Below are 19,771 nucleotides of genomic sequence, written 5' to 3'. Positions count from 1 at the left end.
GGCCGGGGCGGGGTGGGGCGTCCTAGCCGCCTCAGGCAGCGCCCCGGCCGCGGGCGGGAGGCGGCAGCGGCGCGGGCCGAGCGGCGCGAGGATTGGCTGCGGCAGGCAGAGACGTCAGGCTCCCGCGGCCCAAGCGGCCGCCCGGCGCGGCGCGGCGCAGTCGGCTCGAGTACTCCCAGTAACGAGGAGGTGTTCTCGGCCGTCCCACCCTCCCCTGCTGTCTCCGGGTTGCGCCGCCGGAGCCGGGACGCGCCTCCGCTGCCCTCGCCGCCTCCATCCCCGCGGCCGCATCTCCCCTCGCCGTCCGCGCGCGCACCATGACGAAGAACGAGAAGAAGTCCCTCAACCAGAGCCTGGCGGAGTGGAAGCTCTTCATCTACAACCCGACTACCGGAGAGTTCCTGGGGCGCACCGCCAAGAGCTGGGGTGAGCGGGCGGCAGCTGGGCGTCCGGGGCCGGCCTCGGTCCCGGGGGCGCCAGGCGCGGTCGGGTGGGAACGGAAAGGCGGGAGGCGGCTCCCCACGCCGGGGCCCCAGACCGCCCGACCCTAACCCGGGCGGTGGCGGCGCGGTGCGGCCCCATTCATTGCTCTCCGGGCCGGCCGGACTGGCAGTCGCTCGCTCCCGAAGCAGCGGGGCCCTCGGGCAGCCCGGCCTGTCCGCGCCGGTTCCTCCCTCCCTGCCGGGAGCAGGGCGCACGTGCTGCCCGGGCCTCCCGCCCGGCGCGGCGCCGGAAGCCGGGGACCCCTGCCCAGAGCCGGGCCCCGAGCGTGCGGGAGCCGAGCCCCCGGGCCTCCTTTGTACGGAGCGCTCCGACCCGAGAGGCCCTGGCGGAGGCGCCCGGCCCGCTGAGCGGTTCGGTGAAGCCAGACCCTGCCCCACTCCAGGGGAGAGGAAATTTCCACTCCCGCCGCTATCTTGTGACTCGTCCACGCTGCCACCCCGACCGGTCGGAAGAGTGCGACAGAGTGTTAAGTGTGGGTGTGGGTTCCTTAAACGTGTAGCGGTGAGTTAATCACAGAAGTACATTGTACGAGAAAATGCACTTGAATTTGGACAGTGAAAAGGCCCATAAAAAGGTTGTTTCCTCCCGGATTCCTTTTTAATTACAGAGATTTTCTTCCTTACAAATTTGCTCCTTTGGGGAATGTAAATCCTGTCTGAACAACACAGGTTTTTGTTTTTGTTTTTGTTTTTCCTGTGTCTTCAAGACAGGAGAGTGATGGTTGTATGTCAGCAGCTTTTTTCTATGCGTGAGCTCTTTGTTTTAAAGTATTTAAACCATCTACCGTGTAGAGTTGCTTTAGGGTGCCTTTTTTTTCTAAAATTGTATCAATATCTGAATGCAGGCTAGAGCTTTTTTTTTTTTTTTTTTTTTGCCTTTATACTTAAGTAAACTAATTTTACCTTTTTAAAATCTTTTTGAAACATATTTTGTTAGTGTGTCTTGAAAGACCATTTCTTTCTGAGTGAGAATAAATCTGGAGAGCTTAGAACTATTTGGGCACAGCATTTTTAGGATAAGCATGGAGAAATAAGCTATGACTCAGAAAATAAACTGTTGCTGTGGACTGAAGTGGACTCCTTCAGGGTGAAAAGGCGACTTGAAGTCTTATCACAAACTGAAAGGGGCCTTGGAGGATTTTTAGCCCAACCCCCACGTTAGAGAGATGAGAAAAATGAGACCCAGAGAGGTTGTGATTTTTGCCTTGTGTAAAATTACATATGCCACAAAGCCAAGAAAAGAACCCAGTTCTCCTTTAATCCTAGTCCAGCGGTTGTATTATTTTACAGATGCCTTGCCTAACTGCATGGTAATCACTCAAGATTTTTATTTAAATTGCTGTCTTCTTTTGGGAACCCACTAGTGTGATGAAGAAATAAATCTTGCATCCAGACTTACATGGGAACAAAAGAACAAAGAACATTTAAGCTTCATTGCTTGTTTCTAGAGTGTACTAACTTTTTGCTGAAGAAACTTTTGAGTGGTGGAGAGGGATTAATTTTGATAGGCTACGTTCCTCCCTTTCTCCCTTCCCCGGTGCTTCCTCATTTCCAGAACAAAGTAACTCCACTTTGTGTTAGAATGACATTTCTTACTGCAGACAGTGCTCTTCAACCTTTGTATTATATGACCTAGGGTAGAGATTTTATTTTATTGGGTCAGTGCATTTAAATAGATAACATGTGCACAAATAAGTATAGGGCAATGTGTAAGGACTGTAAAAGTAGTACAAGTGAAGTTGGGATTCATTTTGGAAGGATTAAGCCAATCTCTTCAAAATCGATAAGTATTACTCTTATCAGTAAATTTTTTGTTTATTGTAATAATAGTAAGTCAATGAAGAATGGCATATATAGGTGAAAATTTACCATAATCCTGTCCCAGTATACGGATATCCCTCTAAGGATATGTGAGGGAGCCGTGAGAGGAGGCCGAAATCCGTATTCAGGTTGCCAGGCCGTGTACCCTGGACCATGGTTGGGTCTGCCTAGAGAAGGGGCACGTTGTTCTAATTCTTGCAAAGACAAGATCAGTTTGGAGAGCTCTGTGCCTCTGGGGTTATATCTGCCAGGAGGGGTTCCTTTTCTGATTCTCTCAAAGGGACTGTAGGGGCTTGCTGCCGGATCTCATCATACCTCAGAGATACTATTAACATTCTGGTATATATCTTACTGAATTGTGTATAATATTTGCTTTTTTTTTTCTTTTAACAAAAGGATCATAAAGTGTTGTTTCATATTCTGAGTATATTGTGGGCATCTTTCCATGTTACTAAAGATTTATTTTTAGAGACAGGTTTCCCTATATTCACCCTTTTCACGTACATTTTTGCAAATTTATTTCCTTGGTATATATTTATACCGATGGGATATCTAGGCCATTCATATGTACTCTTTACATTTTGAAAATTTGTTTTCGTATGCCTTCCAGGAAGTTTCTAACAATTTATACTTCCAACGGTATGTAGCGGTGTCTCACACCTTCATCAGCACTGAGGCTATTTTTACCCGTGTTATCTCTTTTAAAACCTTACATTTTTTGGGCCGGGTGCAGTGGCTCACACCTGTAATCCCAGCACTTTGGGAGGCCGAGGTGGGTGGATCACTTGAGGTCAGGAGTTCGAGACCAGCCTGGCCAACATGGTGATACCCTGTCTCTACTAAAAATGAAAAAAGAAAAAAATAATAGCGGCCGGGCGCGGTGGCTCAAGCCTGTAATCCCAGCACTTTGGGAGGCCGAGACGGGCGGAACACGAGGTCAGGAGATCGAGACCATCCTGGCGAACACGGTGAAACCCCGTCTCTACTAAAAAATACAAAAAAACTAGCCGGGCGAGGTGGCGGGCGCCTGTAGTCCCAGCTACTCAGGAGGCTGAGGCAGGAGAATGGCGTAAACCCGGGAGGCGGAGCTTGCAGTGAGCTGAGATCCGGCCACTGTACTCCAGCCTGGGCGACAGAGCCAGACTCCATCTCAAAAAAAAAAATAATAATAATAATAATAATAATAATAATAATAATAATAGCCGGCTGTGGTGCCGCCTGCCTGTAACCTCAGCTACTTGGGAGGCTGAGGCAGGAGAATTGCATGAACCCAGGAGGTGGAGGTTGCAGTGAGCCGAGATCGCACCACTGCACTCCAGCGTGGGCGACAAAGCAAGACTCAATCTCAAAAAAAAAAAAAAAAAAAACTTACATTTTTTGGTAACAGCTTTTTTTTTTTTTTTTTTTTTTTTTTTTTAAGAAAAACAGCCTTTTGTTATTTTGTAAATTTTTTTTCCAGTTGTCTTTTTGACTTTTTTTTTGAATCAAATTTTATGTAGGTGGTGGTGGTAAAAGATTATGTGTTTGTTGTAGGGGGTAGAAGGAAAAAAAATTACATCTTTTTTGACCTTGTAAAGTTCCTAAGACTCCTGGTGTGTCTACCCCCAGGATTTTATCATTCATTTAAGATGTTTCCCGGTTTTGTTTTTAGACGTTTAAGTCTTTAGTATGTTCGTCTCATTTTGATCTGAGGTTCCTCTCCAAGTGCATTGGATACGTTAAAAAGCACACATCTTTAAAAGGTAGTTGTGCTATTTACATTTTGGATAAAGTGAAAGTGTTGCATGTTACATTGCATTGCCTTATTTAAAACAGCTACATAAAGATTTTGAGTGGCCGCTTTATTGTGTATTTGGCTAATATCTTACAGGTGGTTACAGCAGTTTCAAAATGCTTATACATAAGTTACCTCGTGATTTTCACAGTAACCTACAGCCAACTAGTTGGGTGATCCAAGTGTACTTAGCACTGCTTTTCAAACTGAAAAGTAAGTATACATCAGCAATAAATAGTTGCCATTTATGAATACACAGGACAAAGAAAATTGAGTACCTAGTGGCTGATGTTGCAAAATGTTAAATAACTTAAGTTCATTGAATATAATTAGAGTCAAATAAATGAAGCTTAGAGATTGTCCAGTGTTATTGAAACTACTAGTAGTGGGCCATGTGTTGCTATTAACATTTTTTTAAATGATGAAATAGAATAGTAAAAATATGTTTATTTTACCTAATAGATTTATTCTAGCTTAAAAAAAAAAAAGTTCATGAAACTTTTGTGTATTTTGCATATATAGATACCTCAATGTAAACTGTATTTGTTACTTTGGCTCATAGTCCAAAAACTCTTGAAAGCCACTAATCTAGCCCAGTGCCTTCGTTTCGTAGGTGGCAAAATTAAACCTGTGGGTCATGTGATTTGCCAAAATTCAGTCAGGGAGTTAGGGATGAAATCCTTGGGGCTTCAGACTCCAGGGCCAGAGATTTTTTAAAAAAACAAAACAAGGCTGGATGTGGTGGCTCATGCCTGTATTCCCAGTACTTAGGAAGCCAAGGCAGGCAGATCACCTGAGGTCAGAGTTTGAGACCAGCCTGGCCAACATGGCGAAATCCGTCTCTACTAAAAATACAAAAATTAGCCCGGCATGGTGGTGGGCGCCTGTAATCCCACCTACTCTGAAGGCTGAGGCAGGAGAATTGCTTGAACCCAGGAGGCAGAGGTTGCAGTGAGCCGAGATCGCACCACTGCACTGCAGCCTGAGCGACAAGAGCGAGACTCCGTCTCCAAAAAAAAAAAAAAAAGAGAAACCAACTATGCCATGATGTGTTGTCATTTCATAACATCTACTTGTGAGCTTCTTCGGGGTTCATTATCTTTATTAAGGTGGTCTGTCAGTAAATGCTTTGTATTAACATTAACTTAAAACTCAAGTCACTGATTTCCAAGCCTAGTCAGAATTCTGGACCAAAACTGTTAGCACCTATATTTTGTTTGTGTGCCTTTTCTTTTACTGTAGGTCCATGAAGTGCCATTTTCTCAGTCACTTCTGGGTCATGGCTCAGTAATTGCTCTGCTTTGGAGATCAGACTTCATCCCATCTGGGGCGTCTGACAGTAGGGGAGAAGGCAGATGTTTGTTTTTCATTGTCACATAATTGTTGTAAGATGGTGTTCTTTGTCCTGTGGAGTGTGCCATTAACCCATTTATGCTGGAGGTTGCAATTTTTTGAATTTTTGCAATCAGACCTTGGCAATGACATTGAGCAGTAGGATATAACTCCCACATGCTTAACGTTCCAATAATGGAACACAGGCATAAATAGAAGCTTTACAAACTTTACAAAAATGTACATCACTGGGAAAGTAACAGGACTTACCTTACCCTGTGTGCCAACTATAAATGCAGGCCAGGGCCGGGCGCGGTGGCTCACGCCTGTAATCCCAACACTTGAGGCCGAGGCGGGCGGATCACAAGGTCAGGAGATCGAGACCATGGTGAAACCCCGTCTCTAAAAATACAAAAAATTAGCCGGGCGCGGTGGCGGGCGCCTGTAGTCCCAGCTACTCAGGAGGCTGAGGCAGGAGAATGGCGTGAACCCCAGAGGCGGAGCTTGCAGTGAGCCGAGATCGCACCACTGCACTCCAGCCTGGGCGACAGAGCGAGACTCCCTCTCAAATAAATAAATAAATAAATAAATAAAGGCCAATGTTACATGTGATAGCAGCAGAAGAGCAGGGCAGGTACTGAGCCATCATCTAGCAGGAGAAAGTACCTCCTGAATTGTCCAGGAAGTAGTCCTGTGGTGGGAGGGAGAGAAAGGGTAAGTTTATGTGTTTTAGAGAAAGGGTAAGTTTATGTGTTTATACCATTGTAATTATGGTAGTACGAGTGCTTTAAAGTTATTAAAGAGCCTCTCCCCACCCCTGATGTAATTTGATTTCTTTGAAATTGACTTTTGGATTTATATCTATACAATTAAACTAGTTTTATTAAAAGAAGTCTTAAAAGCCCTCCTATCTGTAGTAACAACTTTAACATGATTTTATCATCATTTAATTAAGGACCAGTCATTTAACACTGATTGTGAAATAGGAGGAAACACACATTTAATCTTGAAAGATAAATTTATTATTTTCTAGTTTTGCTTTCATTCTGTTGGTTTTGAAGAAAAGTCACCTGTAGTCTTTAACCACTTAATATAACTACTGTTAACATTTTATGTCTTTTTCCTATGTATAAATAAGTTTTTAAAACATACCTGAATAAAGTTTTAAAATGCATAATTACATACCTGATCTTACCATTTAACATTTAAGGAGAATGGTCTTTATTCCTCTGCCTTTTTCCTAAATGTTGATGTGCTGGAGGTGTCCTTAGCTCTGTCACCTTTGTGGTGACCGTATACACTTCCTGTTGAATTTATCTAAATTTCTCGGGTCTGGTGGCTTAGTTACTATCTCTGTTGGGACTCCCAAAGCTGCATATCTAATCATGCTTTTTTTTTTTTTTTGAGACGGAGTTTCGCTCTTGTTGCCCAGGCTGGAGTGCAATGGTGCGATCTCAGCTCACCGCAACCTCTGCCTCCCGGATTCAAGCGATTCTCCTGTCTCAGCCTCCCAAGTAGCTGGGATTACAGGCATGTGCCACCACGCCCAGCTAATTTTTGTGTTTTTAGTAGAAATGGGGTTTCTCCATGTTGGTCAGGCTGGTCTCAAACTCCCGACCTCAGGTGATCCGCAGGCCTTGGCCTCCCAACGTGCTGGGATTACAGGTGTGAGCCACCGCGCCCGGCCTCATATGACTTTTTAATGTTGTTATAACCACTTGCCTATCAGAAATCTCCAGTTGGATGTTTCATAGTTATGTCTTCATGTAAATCTGTGGTGTTCTCAAGGGCTCCTTAGCGTGACATACAAACTCTTTAAAATCTCAGTGGCTTACTTCTCTACTGTCATCTTTCTCTACTGTTCCACATCGTTATTTCCTACCCCTTCTGGGCCGTTTCCTAGCTTCGGGGCCTCTCATCCCCTTATTCCACGTTGGTCTGGCTACTCAGATGTCAGCTTTGATAGTCTGATCTCCAGAAAACGTCTTTGAACTCCTCTTTGCAGTAAGGCAGGGTGCAGTGGCTCTTGCCTGTAATCCCAGCACTTTAGGAAGCTGAGGTGGGCGGATCACTTGTGGCCAGGAGTTAGAAATTGGCCTGGGCAACATGGTGAAACCCTGCCACTACTAAAAATACAAAAAATTAGCCAGGTGTGGTCACGTAGTAAATGTTTGCAATCAGACTTTGATGATGACCTGTAGTCGAGCTACACGGGAGGCTGAGGTGGGAGGATCACCTGAGTCCAGGAGGTCGAGGCTACAGTGAGCTGTAGTTGTGCCACTGCATTCCAGCCTGGGTGACAGAGTTAGCCTATCTAAAAGAAAGGTTAAGATTCAATAAAATAAAATAAATAAAAGCTTTTTCTATCATAGCATTTGTAACTTTATATGTTGTTGTTGTTGCCTGTTTACTAGACTATAATCTTATTCGTGTCTTACTCCTCTTGGATTCTCTAAGCCCTGGCCTGTTCTAGCACTTACTAGGAATGTAATACAAACTGGTTGAATGAATGAGCAGTAGTGTGAATGTTTCCATGAAGTTAGTCTTCTGCAGTATTGTTTTTAACATCTTCACAGCGTCTGGCGTACCATAGTATAATCGTCCCCTTAATTTTGGGGCATTTTCCTTTTTCTTTTGCTAGAGTACTGATGGGTTTTCATGGAAGTTCAGTGTTCAAAAGAAGCTTACTGATTTTTCCACTTAACTTTCTTATTGGAGACTCACCTGAGTTTGTGACATGCCTGGATTGTGCACCTGATAATAGTGACAGAACCAGGGCAAAATTTTATTTAGGTTTGCTTCCTGCTTTATTGCTCTTTTCAGCTTCTTATACTGCTTTTATGAGACCCTCCTAAAGTCTTTTTGTCTTTTAACTTACCTGCTCTCAAATTTAATGGGAGTTTATTCAGTAGTGCCCTTCTTCCCTGATGGGGTGCTATTACTGATAATATTTCTGAAAAATTTTTTTTAATGCAATAACCTCCCACATACCTGTTTAAACTTTGTTACTGACTCATTTGTGGAACTTGCTCTTATTTGTGACTTCTCAGGATTTTGCTGGGGCGGTGGGTAAGATACGACTTTGGAAGTGACCTTCCTGCAAGGCATGGGGTACTTTTCTTTTGGTTTTAGCATGTTGGCAGTATCTGGCTCATAAAAAAGTGGCCCTTTACATACTCCTGCTCCCACTCCCTAGCTTTCTAACCATTCCTTTCCTGATTCCTCCCTGTTTGCTCTTCCTGTCTTCTAAATGTTTGTGATGGTTAATATTATTGAGTGTCAACTTGATTGGGTTGAAGGAAAGAGAGTATTGATCCTGCGTGTGTCTGTGAGGGTGTTGCCAAAGGAGATTAACATTTGAGTCAGTGGGAAAGGCAGACCCACCCTTAATTGGGTGGGCCCCATCTAATCAGCTGCTAGCGAATATAAAGCTGGCAGAAAAACTGGCCTAGCCTCCTAGCCTTCATCTTTCTTCCGTGCTGGATGCTTCCTGCCTTCAAACATCAGACTCCACGTGCTTTGGTTTTGAGACTCAGACTGGCTCTCCTTGCTCCTCAAGGAGATATATACATATCTCCTATTTAGTTCTGTCCCTCTAGGCCCTGACTAATACAATGTATATATCTCAGGTGCTGTCTTTGGCCTTGTTTTCTCTTCTTCTTTCCTGGCAATGTCATATAACAACTGCAAAGATCATTCACAGATTTTACTTCTTGGTCGACATCTCTCTCAGGTTCCAGGCCCCTGTTTATTCTCAGTTGCTTTCTGCATATCCCACAAATCTGAGTGTGAGGCTTAGATGTCTTAACTAACTCTTATACCAGATAACATCATCTGGTACATAGCTCATTTCACTTCCTCCACTGAAGTTCTGTATTGCTCCTATTTTGGCAGTTTTAAAAAACAGCTTCACTATCCTGTCATCTAGGCTCCAGACTTAGCCAAATTGTGCCGGTCCTATTCAGTAACATTGCTTGAATCTTGAATCTTTGTGGCCCATACCCCCATTACTAGCACTACACTTATTTTAGGAATTAATTTTCTTTGACTTAGTCACCATTTTCTCTTTACCCCCATCAAAACACACATTCAGAGGACACCTGAGATGCTCATTTTTCCTAGCTTCATAATTCTAGCCACCTGTTCCAAATTTCATTAACACTCCCACCAACCTTGTCCTCATTTTATCAGGATCCCGTAGTGCCTTTTCTTTTCTTTTCTTTTCTTTTCTTTTTTCTTTTTTTTTCAGATGGAGTTTCGCTCTTGTTGCCCAGGCTGGAGTGCAATGGCACAATCTTGGCTCACTGCAATCTCCGCCTCCCGGGTTTAAGTGATTCTCCTGTCTGCCTCCCAAGTTGCTGGGATTACAGGCACATGTCACCACGCCTGGCTAATTTTTGTGTTTTAAGTAGAGATGGGATTTCATCGTATTGGTCAGGCTGGTCTCGAACTCTTGACCTCAGGTGATCCGCCTGCCTCAGCCTCCCAAAGCACTGAGATTACAGGCATGAGCTACCATGCCCGGCCAGGGCGTGCCTTTTCTTATAAACTCTCTAATTAAAAAACTTGAAGCACCAGATGAAGATCTTTGTAATTTTTTCACAGTTGTTCCAGCTTCTAATAGATGATTGGCTTTCCAGCTTTTATCTGCTGCTTTAAACACACACACACACACCCCCACACCCCTGTAGTGTTGGTGACCCTGGGGAAAGTGGGTCTTAACTGTTGGTGCATCTCCAGTAAGATCCAAAGAATCAGTGAGAACATTGTGACTTAAGCAATGTAGCCCTCTGCTGTCAGGTTATTTCTAAAGCTGTAGCTTTGATCGTATTACCCTCTGTACCCCAAAACTGTGTTTGGGTCTCTGCTGCTTCCAGAAAGTTTAGGTAAGTTCCGGACAGCCTGGCATTCCAGGTTTATTGTATGTGGGCGTGGAGCTGTTTCCAACCCTAAATAACCCATCATTTCCCACCTCACCTACACCCCATTATGCACCCTATGTTGTAGCCACATAGATGTATCTGAGACCCTTAGTCTGGCACCCCTGTCTGTTCCTTCCCACATCTCTTCATTCTGTGCACATGAATTCTTCCTTATTTCACAGACCTAGCTTCAGTGCTGGCTCTGCCATAAGCCTTCCCTGATATGCTCAGGTGGAAATAATACCACTTATTTCCTATAATGTCGAAAATGTTGTATCTGTACATAAAGGCATAGTTCTATCACCCAGCTTACAGTGGCTCTGCTCTGCTACATTTCTAATTAATTTTTGAAGTTTCCAGAGAGGGCATCATAATACAAAGTGAACTGGTAGGCTTATATATTTTTACTTGATGCATCTTAGAAGTACACCAGTATACTGAGAATATGACCAGATAGGACTCGTGGACCTAAATTCTAGTTCCACATCTCTGTTAAAGCTTAGATAACTCAAGATCTCTTAGCCTTGTTTCCTTTATAAAAGAAAAAAGTTCAGACAGGCATGGTGACTCATACCTTTTAGCCCAGCACTTCGGGAGGCCAAGATGGGAGGACCACTTCAGTCCTGGAATTCAATACCAGCCTGGATGACATAGGGAGGCCCCATCTCTACAAAAAATAATTTAAAAAATTAGCTGACTGTGGTAGCGCACATCTTTGGTTCCAGATGTGTGCTACCACAGCCAGCTAATTTTTTAAACCGGGAGGTTGAGACTAGACAATTACTTGAGCCTGGGAGGTTGAGACTGCAGTGAGCCATGATTGTGCCACTGCACTCCAGCCTGGATGACTGAGTGAGACCATATCCCCCCAAAAAAGAAAAAACAGTTGTATGAGATAGTTTCAAATGTAACTTTGAAATTACAAACAAAGCCTACTTATATAAATGCTTTAGAATGGGAGGCAGCAAGCTTCAAAGGACCGTGTTATTGTAGGCTTTGCTGACCACACGGTGTTTGTTGCAACTACCCAACTCCACTACTGTCACTTGAAATTGACCATAGAACTAACGGGCATGGCTAGCATTTTGTTTACAAAAATAGCAGCAGCCGTGGTTTGCTTTAGAAGTTAGAGTTGGTGAGTGGTCATTTTAGTCTGACTGAAGAAATCTGAACTGGTCTTAAATGGGATGTGGACTCTTGGCTTTGTTCTTTTCATATAACAAAAGTAACACCTTTGTTTTTACAGTACAGATGTGAATATCAGTAAGTCCACCATCATTCTCAGCTTCTTCCCTGGGTAGCCCCTGTTAAGTGTATAAATCGTTTTTGAAAGGTAATATGTGGCATGTCCATAAAGGTCTGGGAGTGTCTTAAAAAGGTAAATATATGCCCACCCCCTGAGCCAGGAGTTCTGCTCTTAGGTGTGTTTTATCCAAGAGAAATGAAAACATACATTCACAAAATACTCTTGTACAAAAATATTCATAGTAGCTCTATTCATAATAGTTCCAGACTTGGAACAATTCAGGTTTTTATCAGCTAGGCAATAGATAAACTTGCATGTCTACACAGTGGTATACTACTCAATGGTAAAAAGGAGTGAACTACTGATGTACAAAATGTGATGAATCTCACAGGTTGACTGGGAACGAAAGCCTTACCAAAGAGAGGACATACTATATGGTTTTATTTATGTGAAATTCTAAAATAAGCAATTCTTACCTATGCTGGAAAAAAAAACCCAGAACGGTGGTTGCCTTTAGGGCAGTGGACAGGGAGAATGACTAGGAAGGGACGGGAGGGAACTTTCAGGGTGATGATAAGTGTTCTGTATCTTGAATAGGGCTTTGGATCATAAGTGAATGCATTTGTCAAAACTCATTAAGTGGTATATTGGAGATTTGTGTATTTCACTGAATATGCATTTTTTCTCAATTTTAGTACGCATGCTGAAGTGTTCTCTGATGTTTGCAACTTGAAATGAATCTTAAAAATGAGATAAATAGGTGGGAATTGAACAATGAGATCACTTGGACACAGGAAGGGGAGCATCACACACCAGGTCCTATTGTGGGGAGGGGGTAGTGGGGAGGGATAGCATTAGGAGACATACCTAATGTAAATGACGAGTTAATGGGTGCAGCACACCAACATGGCACATGTATACATATGTAACAAACCTGCACATTGTGCACATGTACCCTAGAACTTAAAGTATAATAAAAAAAGAAATGAGATAGATACAGCAAAATGTTAAATGTAGAATCTTGATGGTTTATGGGTGTTCACTTTTAGGTTTCACTCAACTTTTCTGTGCATGGGTAAACATTCCTAATTGAGCGTTGGAGAATATGAATACACTTCGTGTGTTTCTCTCTACCTCCTTCACCAGTCTCAGAGTGTTTCCTACAGATGACTATCAGGTTTCCTGTCAGTCCTTTTTTCAGCACCATTTTTATATATGTATATAAACATGTTTCTGTATATATGTGGAGTATGTAGAAATAAGTAGGTTCTTGCTACCTTTACATGAGTAATAGGACACTCATATGTTCTGGAACTTGATTTTTTTTTTTCACTTAATATGTTTTGGCTGTATGTATAGGTTTGTGTCATTCCTTTTCATAGCATAATGTATTAGTCCATTTTCACATTCGTACAAAGAACTACCTGAGACTGGGTAATTTATAAGGAAAAGAGGTTTAATTGACTCACATGATATGGCTTGACTGTCCCCACCCAAATCTCATCTTGAATTGTAGCTCCCATAATCCACACATGCCATGGGAGGAACTCAGTGGGTGGTAATTGAATCATGGGGGCAGGTCTTTCCTGTGCTGTTCTTGAGATAGTAAGTCTCATGAGATCTGGTGGGTTTTATAAATGGGAGTTCCCCTGCACATGCTCTCTTGCCTGCCACTATGTAAGATGTGACTTTGCTTCTCATTCACTTTCCCCCATGATTGTAAGGCCTCTCCAGTCATGTGGAACTGTGAGTCAATTAAACCTCTTTCCTTTATAAGTTATCCAGTCTCTGATACATCTTTATTAGCAGCATGAGAAGAGACGAATAAATACACTCACAGTTCCACATGGCTGGGGAGGCGTCAGGAAACTTACAGTCATGGCAGAAGGTGAAGGGGAAGCAAGGCACTTCTTATTCTTATACATGGTGGCAGGAGAGAGGGAGAGAGCCAAAGGGGAAGTGCCACACACTTTCAAACAACCAAACTCATGAGAACTCATCACGAGAACCGCAAGGTAGAAGTCGGCTTCCCATGATTCAGTCACCTCCCACCAGGCCCCAACATGTGGGGATTACAATTTGAGATGAGATTTGGGTGGGGCACAGAGACAAATCATATCACGTAATATTCCATAGTGTGGAGATTATGCTATAGAATATATATATTTCTTTCTGATGAATGTTTAAATTGTTTTCAATTTTTATCTTAAAAATTGCTGCAGTGTGACTTTTTATCTAGATTAAACTGAGAAATGGAATTGCCAGTTTATAATATATATTTATTTTTATTAATATACTGTTCTGAGTGGGCGCAATAGCTCATGCCTTTGATCCTAGCACTTTGGGAGGCCGAGGCAGGCGGATCACCTGAGGTCAGGAGTTCAAGACCGCCTGGCCAACATGATGAAATCCCATCTCTACTAAAAATAAAAAATTAACTGGGCATGGTGGCGGGTGCCTGTAATCCCGGCTACTTGGGAGGCTGAGGCAAGAGAATCGCTGGAACCCGGGAGGCAGAGGTTGCAGTGAGCCAAGACTGCACCACTGCACTGCAGCTTGGGCAACAAGAGTGAGACTCCGTCTCAAAAAAAAATATATATATACACACGCACACACGTATATATACATATATGTGTGTGCATATACGTATATGTATATATTGTTCTCCAAAAAAGCTGTACCAGTTTGTACTGCCACCAGCAGTGGATAGAAGTACCTTTTCTCCTCAAGCACTGGATATTATAACAATACTGTACAATCATACAAAAATATTGTACAGTTTTTTCCATTTTGATAGGATGCTGGTATCTGGTTGGTTTAATTTCTAATTTCTTCAATATTTTTATATTTGCACAATTTTAATTTTTAAAAAATGCCTGTAAACTAATTTTTTTCTTTTGTGAGTTTTTTTGTTTGTTTTTTTGTTTTAAGACAGGGTGTGGCCTGGTGACCCTAGCTGGAGTGCAGTGGCATGACCTTGGCTCACTCTCCCTCCTGGGCTCAAGCGATTCTCCCGCCTCAGCCTCCTGAGTAGCTGGGACTACCTGTGTATGCCACCATGCCTGGCTAATTTTTGGATTTTTTTTGTTTTTTGTGGGTTTTTGTTTTGTTTTGTTTTGTTTTGTTTGAGATGGAGTCTTGCTGTATCACCCAGGCGGGACTGCAGTGGCATGATTTTGGCTCACTGCAACCTCCGCCTCCTGGGTTCAAGCGGTTCTCCTGCCTCAGCCTCCCAAGTAACTGGGATTACAGGTGCCTGCCACTACGCCTGGCTAATTTTTATATTTTTAGTAGAGATGGGGTTTCACCATGTTGGCCAGGCTGGTCTCAAACTCTTGACCTCAAGTGATCTGCCCACCTCAGCCTTCCAAAGTGCTGGGATTATAGGCGTGAGCCACCACACCCACCTAATTTTTGTACTTTTAGTAGAGACTGCGTTTCGCCATGTTGCCCAGTCTGGTCTCAGACTCCTGAGCTGAAGCGATCTGCCTGCCTCAGCCTCCCAAAGTGCTGGGATCACAGGGGTGGGTCACGGCCCTCTAGCCTGTGTTATGTTCTTACTGGTTAAAGGAAATTTTGATACACTTTGAATAATAAAGCCTTTATTATACTTGTAAATATTCTTTATGGACTCTTTTTGCTCTGTTGTCTCTTAACTCTTATTTTGGTTTATTTTTTAAATTGTAATGGTTTTAAATGAACATTATCACAGATATAACAGTCTTCTGTGGGCTTTTCTTAATCACTTATCCTTATATATTATATAATCCATCATTTCCCCACTGATTTGAGTTGGCAGCTCTGTGAAATGAAAAATTCTATTTTATATGGATTCTCTTTAGGACATTGTTTTGTTTATCTGTATCTTGATTTCTGTGTATCATCACACTATATAGTATTTAGACTCTATATTCATGATTGTAAAGTAAAATACATGTGTAAATTTTGTGTCAATACTATCTGTTCAGTTTTAGTATCCAACTAGTGTGAGCCTTATAAAAACCATTAAGGTAACTTACAGAGCGTACAAAAAGAATAGTTTATGTATGGAAAATAGTCTATTTCCATTTTGAGAGAACCAACTAAAGTCATTTGGACTTGGTGTCTCCTACTGGGGTAAAGCTCTTTTTTGTAAAAATTTATGGTTTGAACCTTTTAATTTTCCGAAAATATTTTGTATTTCATCTGTTTTCACATTTACTGATTGAAAACACTTTTGATCAAATTGATTTATTATTTAAATTTATTGAATGTTTTTGGTGTGGTTTTTCATTACATTTTGTGTCCATTAACTTGTGTTTTTATCTTAAACGTCTCCTACTTTCTTTGGATTTATTTTAGTCTTGAGCTAAAAATCCGGCTTTTTTGTTAGTCGTGTATTTTAATGATGTTTTAATGAATGCATCTAAGGCTATCGGTTTTACTTTGAGTTCTGCTGTGATTACATTATTGTTTCGAATTTTTGGATATTTGTTTTTACTGTCTTTTTAATTCAAGGATTAAGACACAATTTTCTAAATTTGTATTGTTAATTTCTAATGTATTTTGAGATGTTAGAGAATGTGGCCTCTTTTTTTTTTTTTAAGTGTTTTTTAGTTTTGAATTGTGTTTTGTTTTTGTAATGTAAGTCATGGTCAGTTTGGGGGCAGTGATCCAAGTTTGTAGAGAGTACATTTCTTGGTGACTACAAAATTCTACATATACTAGGTATCTGTTAGTGTTTTAAAAATACATATTGCCCTTTTTGTTATTCTTTACTCAGTCTGTGGGTTTCTGGAGAGGTATGTTGACATCTCTGGTCATGATTGTGGTGAATTTTGTAACTCTGCTTTTGCTTTAATCATTTGAAGCCACTTAGCATCACAGAGGTTCATGGCTGTTACGCTGTATCTTCTTGATGTGTTTTTATTTACTTTTATTAAACACACAGTATCTTCACCCTTGCAAATGCTTTTTTACTTGAATTCTAGTTTGCATACAGTAATAATGCCATATCTGCATTTCCTTTTGTTAGCCGAGACCTATTTTATTTTCTTGTTTATTTCAACCATTGGTGTTTTAATTTTAGGTTGTCTTCTATAACAGCATTAAGTGGATTTTTTAACTGACTGTGATAATGTCCTTTATTGTTTCACGACTTTTAAATCATTCCTGCCATATTATTGACATTTTAATTACAAATTATTCTTGAATGTAGGCCAGGCACAGTGACGCACACCTGTAATGCCAGCTACTTGGGAGGCTGAGGCACAAGTATCGCTTGAACTGGGAGGCGGAGGTTGCAGCAAGTGGAGATTGAGCCACTGCACTGCAGCCTAGGTGATGATGAGGCTGTCTCAAAAAAAAGTTATCGAATATAAACAAATTTAAAATTTTAGCCTTATGTAAAATACAAATACAGCGACAAAATCATTGGCTGCCTGGTGAAGGGTGAAAAGGAGCATTTTGGATGTGATGGTAATGTTCTATATCTTCAATGGAGTGATAGCTGCACATTTTACAACAGTCAAAACTCAGTGGAATTGTATACCTGAAATAGAGGAAACTTACTATATGCAAATTATTCCTCAGAATTGATAAGGAAAAGCGATCAAAACATCTTATTTAGATGTTACCAGTAAATCTTAGCAGATCTCTGCTCACCATTGCCTTACGTAGTTTTCCTCTTTGCCTTATTATTATTATTATTATTATATTTTCACCCAGGCTGGAGTGCAGTGGTGCCGTTGGTTCATTGCAGCCTCCACAAGCTTCCACCTCTCGGGTTAAAGCGATTCTCCTGCCTCAGCCTCCCAAGTAGCTGGGATTACAGGCATGCACCACCACACCCGACTAATTTTTGTGTTTTTAGTAGAGATGGGGTTTCACCATGTTGGCCAAGCTGGTCTCGAGCTCCTGATATCAAGCTATCTGCCCGCCTCAGCCTCCCAAAGTGCTGAGGTTACAGGCGTGAGCCACTACACCCAGCTCTCTTTATTCTTGACGTTCTAAAATTTTACCTTTTAGTGTCGAGGTATAGGATGTTTTCCAGTATTTTTTAACATTTCCAATCTAGACACAAGTTTGTTATTTCTTTGAGAGTTCTTGCCCCACCCTCTTTTCCTGTGGAGTTCCTATTAGATTTGTTTGTATTTCTGGTTCTCTCCCCAGTGTCTCAACAATTTTTCATATACTCCCTCTCTGTTAGCCCAGTGTTATAGAATACCTGACTTGATCTTTAGCTCACTGAATTTTTCTTCAACTTGACCAGTTCTCCTGAGGTTAAATTTTTGTCTTTAACAGCTTTATTGAGGTATAATTAACATACAATAAACTGCACGTATTTGAATACGTAGTTTTGGCATACACTCATGTGTATGTGTGTGCATATGCTATATGCATTAAACTATCACTGTAATCAACATAATGAACATTTATCACCCCAAATATTTCCTCTTGGCCCTTTGTAACCCATCTCTGTTCTTAACTCTCCAGGCTCCAAGCAAAAGTAAATCTGCTTTTTGACACTCTGTGTTAAATACAGTCATGCCTTCTGAGAAATGTGCTTAGCTGTTTTCATTGATTTCATTGTATTATAAAGTGGACTTGCACAAATCTAGATGGCATAGCGCACTACACGTATAGGCCATATGGTATAGACTGTTGCTCCTAGCTACAAACTTGTACAACATTTTACTGGATTAATACTGTCAGCAGTTGTAACACCGTGGTAAGTATTTGTCTATAAACATAGCATAGAAAAGGTACAGTAAAAATGCCATGTAAACATAAAAAATGGTATACCTATATAGGGCACTGACCTTGAATGGAGCTTGGCAGGACTGCAGTTGCAGTGAGTGAGTGGTGAGTGAATGTGAAGGCCTGGAACATTACTGTACACTACTGTAGACTTTATAAACACTGTACACTTAGGCTACACTAAATTTATTAAAATTTTATTTTACTTCAGTAATAACCTTATCTTACTGTAATGTTTTACAACTTTTTTTTTTTTAATTGAGATGGGGTCTTGCTATGTTGCCCAGGCTGGTCTCGAACTCCTGGCTTTAAGCGATCTTCCCACCTCAGCCTCGCAAAGCTATGGGATTGCAGGTGTGAGCCTCCATACCCAGTGACTTTATATACTTTTAATAACACTTAGCTTTTAAAGCACAAACATACTGTACAGCTGCACAAAAAGATTTTCTTTATATCCTTATTCTATGACCTTTTATTTAAAAGTTTTTTTTAACTTTTTAAACTGTTTTGTTAAAAACTAAGACACAAACATGCACATTAGCCTAGACCTACACAGAGTCAGGATCATCAGTATCACCATCTTCCACCTTCATATCTTGCCCCACTGGAAGGTCTTCAGGGGTGGCAACACATACGGAGCTGTCCTCTGCGATGACAGTGCTTTCTTCTAGATACCTCCTGAAAGATTGCCTGAGGCTTTTTACAGTTAACTTTGTAAGTAGAAGGAGCACACTGTAAAATAACAATAAAAAGTATAGCATAGTAAATACATAAACCCATAGCAGTTTATTATCATTATTAAGTATTATGCATTGTACATTGTTGTTACGTACTACACTTTTATGTGACTGGTAGGTTTGTTTATACCAGCATTGCTACAAACACGTGAGTAATGCATTGTGTTGCGACATCACAACACATAGGAATTTTTCAGCTTTATTATGAGCTTAATGGGACTATTGTTGTGTATGCAGTCTGTCACTGACTGAAATGTTTCATGGTGTATGTCTGTATGTGGAATCATGCAGTATGTTTTTTTTGGGGGGAGGGTCTGACTGTCATAGAAGATGACAGGTCATGTGCATGTTATTGTCTCTTTTTTCTTTCTTTTTGTTTTCTTTTTTTTTTTTTTTAAGATGGAGTCTCGGCCGGGCGCGGTGGCTCAAGCCTGTAATCCCAGCACTTTGGGAGGCCGAGACGGGCGGATCATGAGGTCAGGAGATCGAGACCATCCTGGCTAACACGGTGAAACCCCGTCTCTACTAAAAAATACAAAAAATTAGCCGGGCGAGGTGGCAGGCGCCTGTAGTCCCAGCTACTCGGGAGGCTGAGGCAGGAGAATGGCGTAAACCCGGGAGGCAGAGCTTGCAGTGAGCTGAGGTCCGGCCACTGCACTCCAGCCTGGGCGACAGAGCGAGACTCCGTCTCAAAAAAA

General features: G+C 41.8%; 1 protein-coding gene across 1 annotated transcript in view; it reads left to right on the top strand.

Moving 5' to 3' along the window:
• Positions 1-19,771, top strand: part of ATP1B3 (ATPase Na+/K+ transporting subunit beta 3) — a 48,724-nt gene continuing 28,953 nt past the window's right edge. The window contains exon 1 of the mRNA XM_025377608.1: positions 1-426. Coding sequence (XP_025233393.1) covers positions 318-426 — 109 coding nt within the window. The 5' untranslated portion in view covers positions 1-317. The remainder of the gene's footprint in view (positions 427-19,771) is intronic.

Source organism: Theropithecus gelada, chromosome 2 (assembly GCF_003255815.1).
Source record: "Theropithecus gelada isolate Dixy chromosome 2, Tgel_1.0, whole genome shotgun sequence".
Lineage (NCBI taxonomy): Eukaryota > Metazoa > Chordata > Mammalia > Primates > Cercopithecidae > Theropithecus > Theropithecus gelada.
The sequence above is the reverse complement of the archived record's forward strand: the minus strand, read 5'-3'. Positions and strand labels throughout refer to the sequence as shown.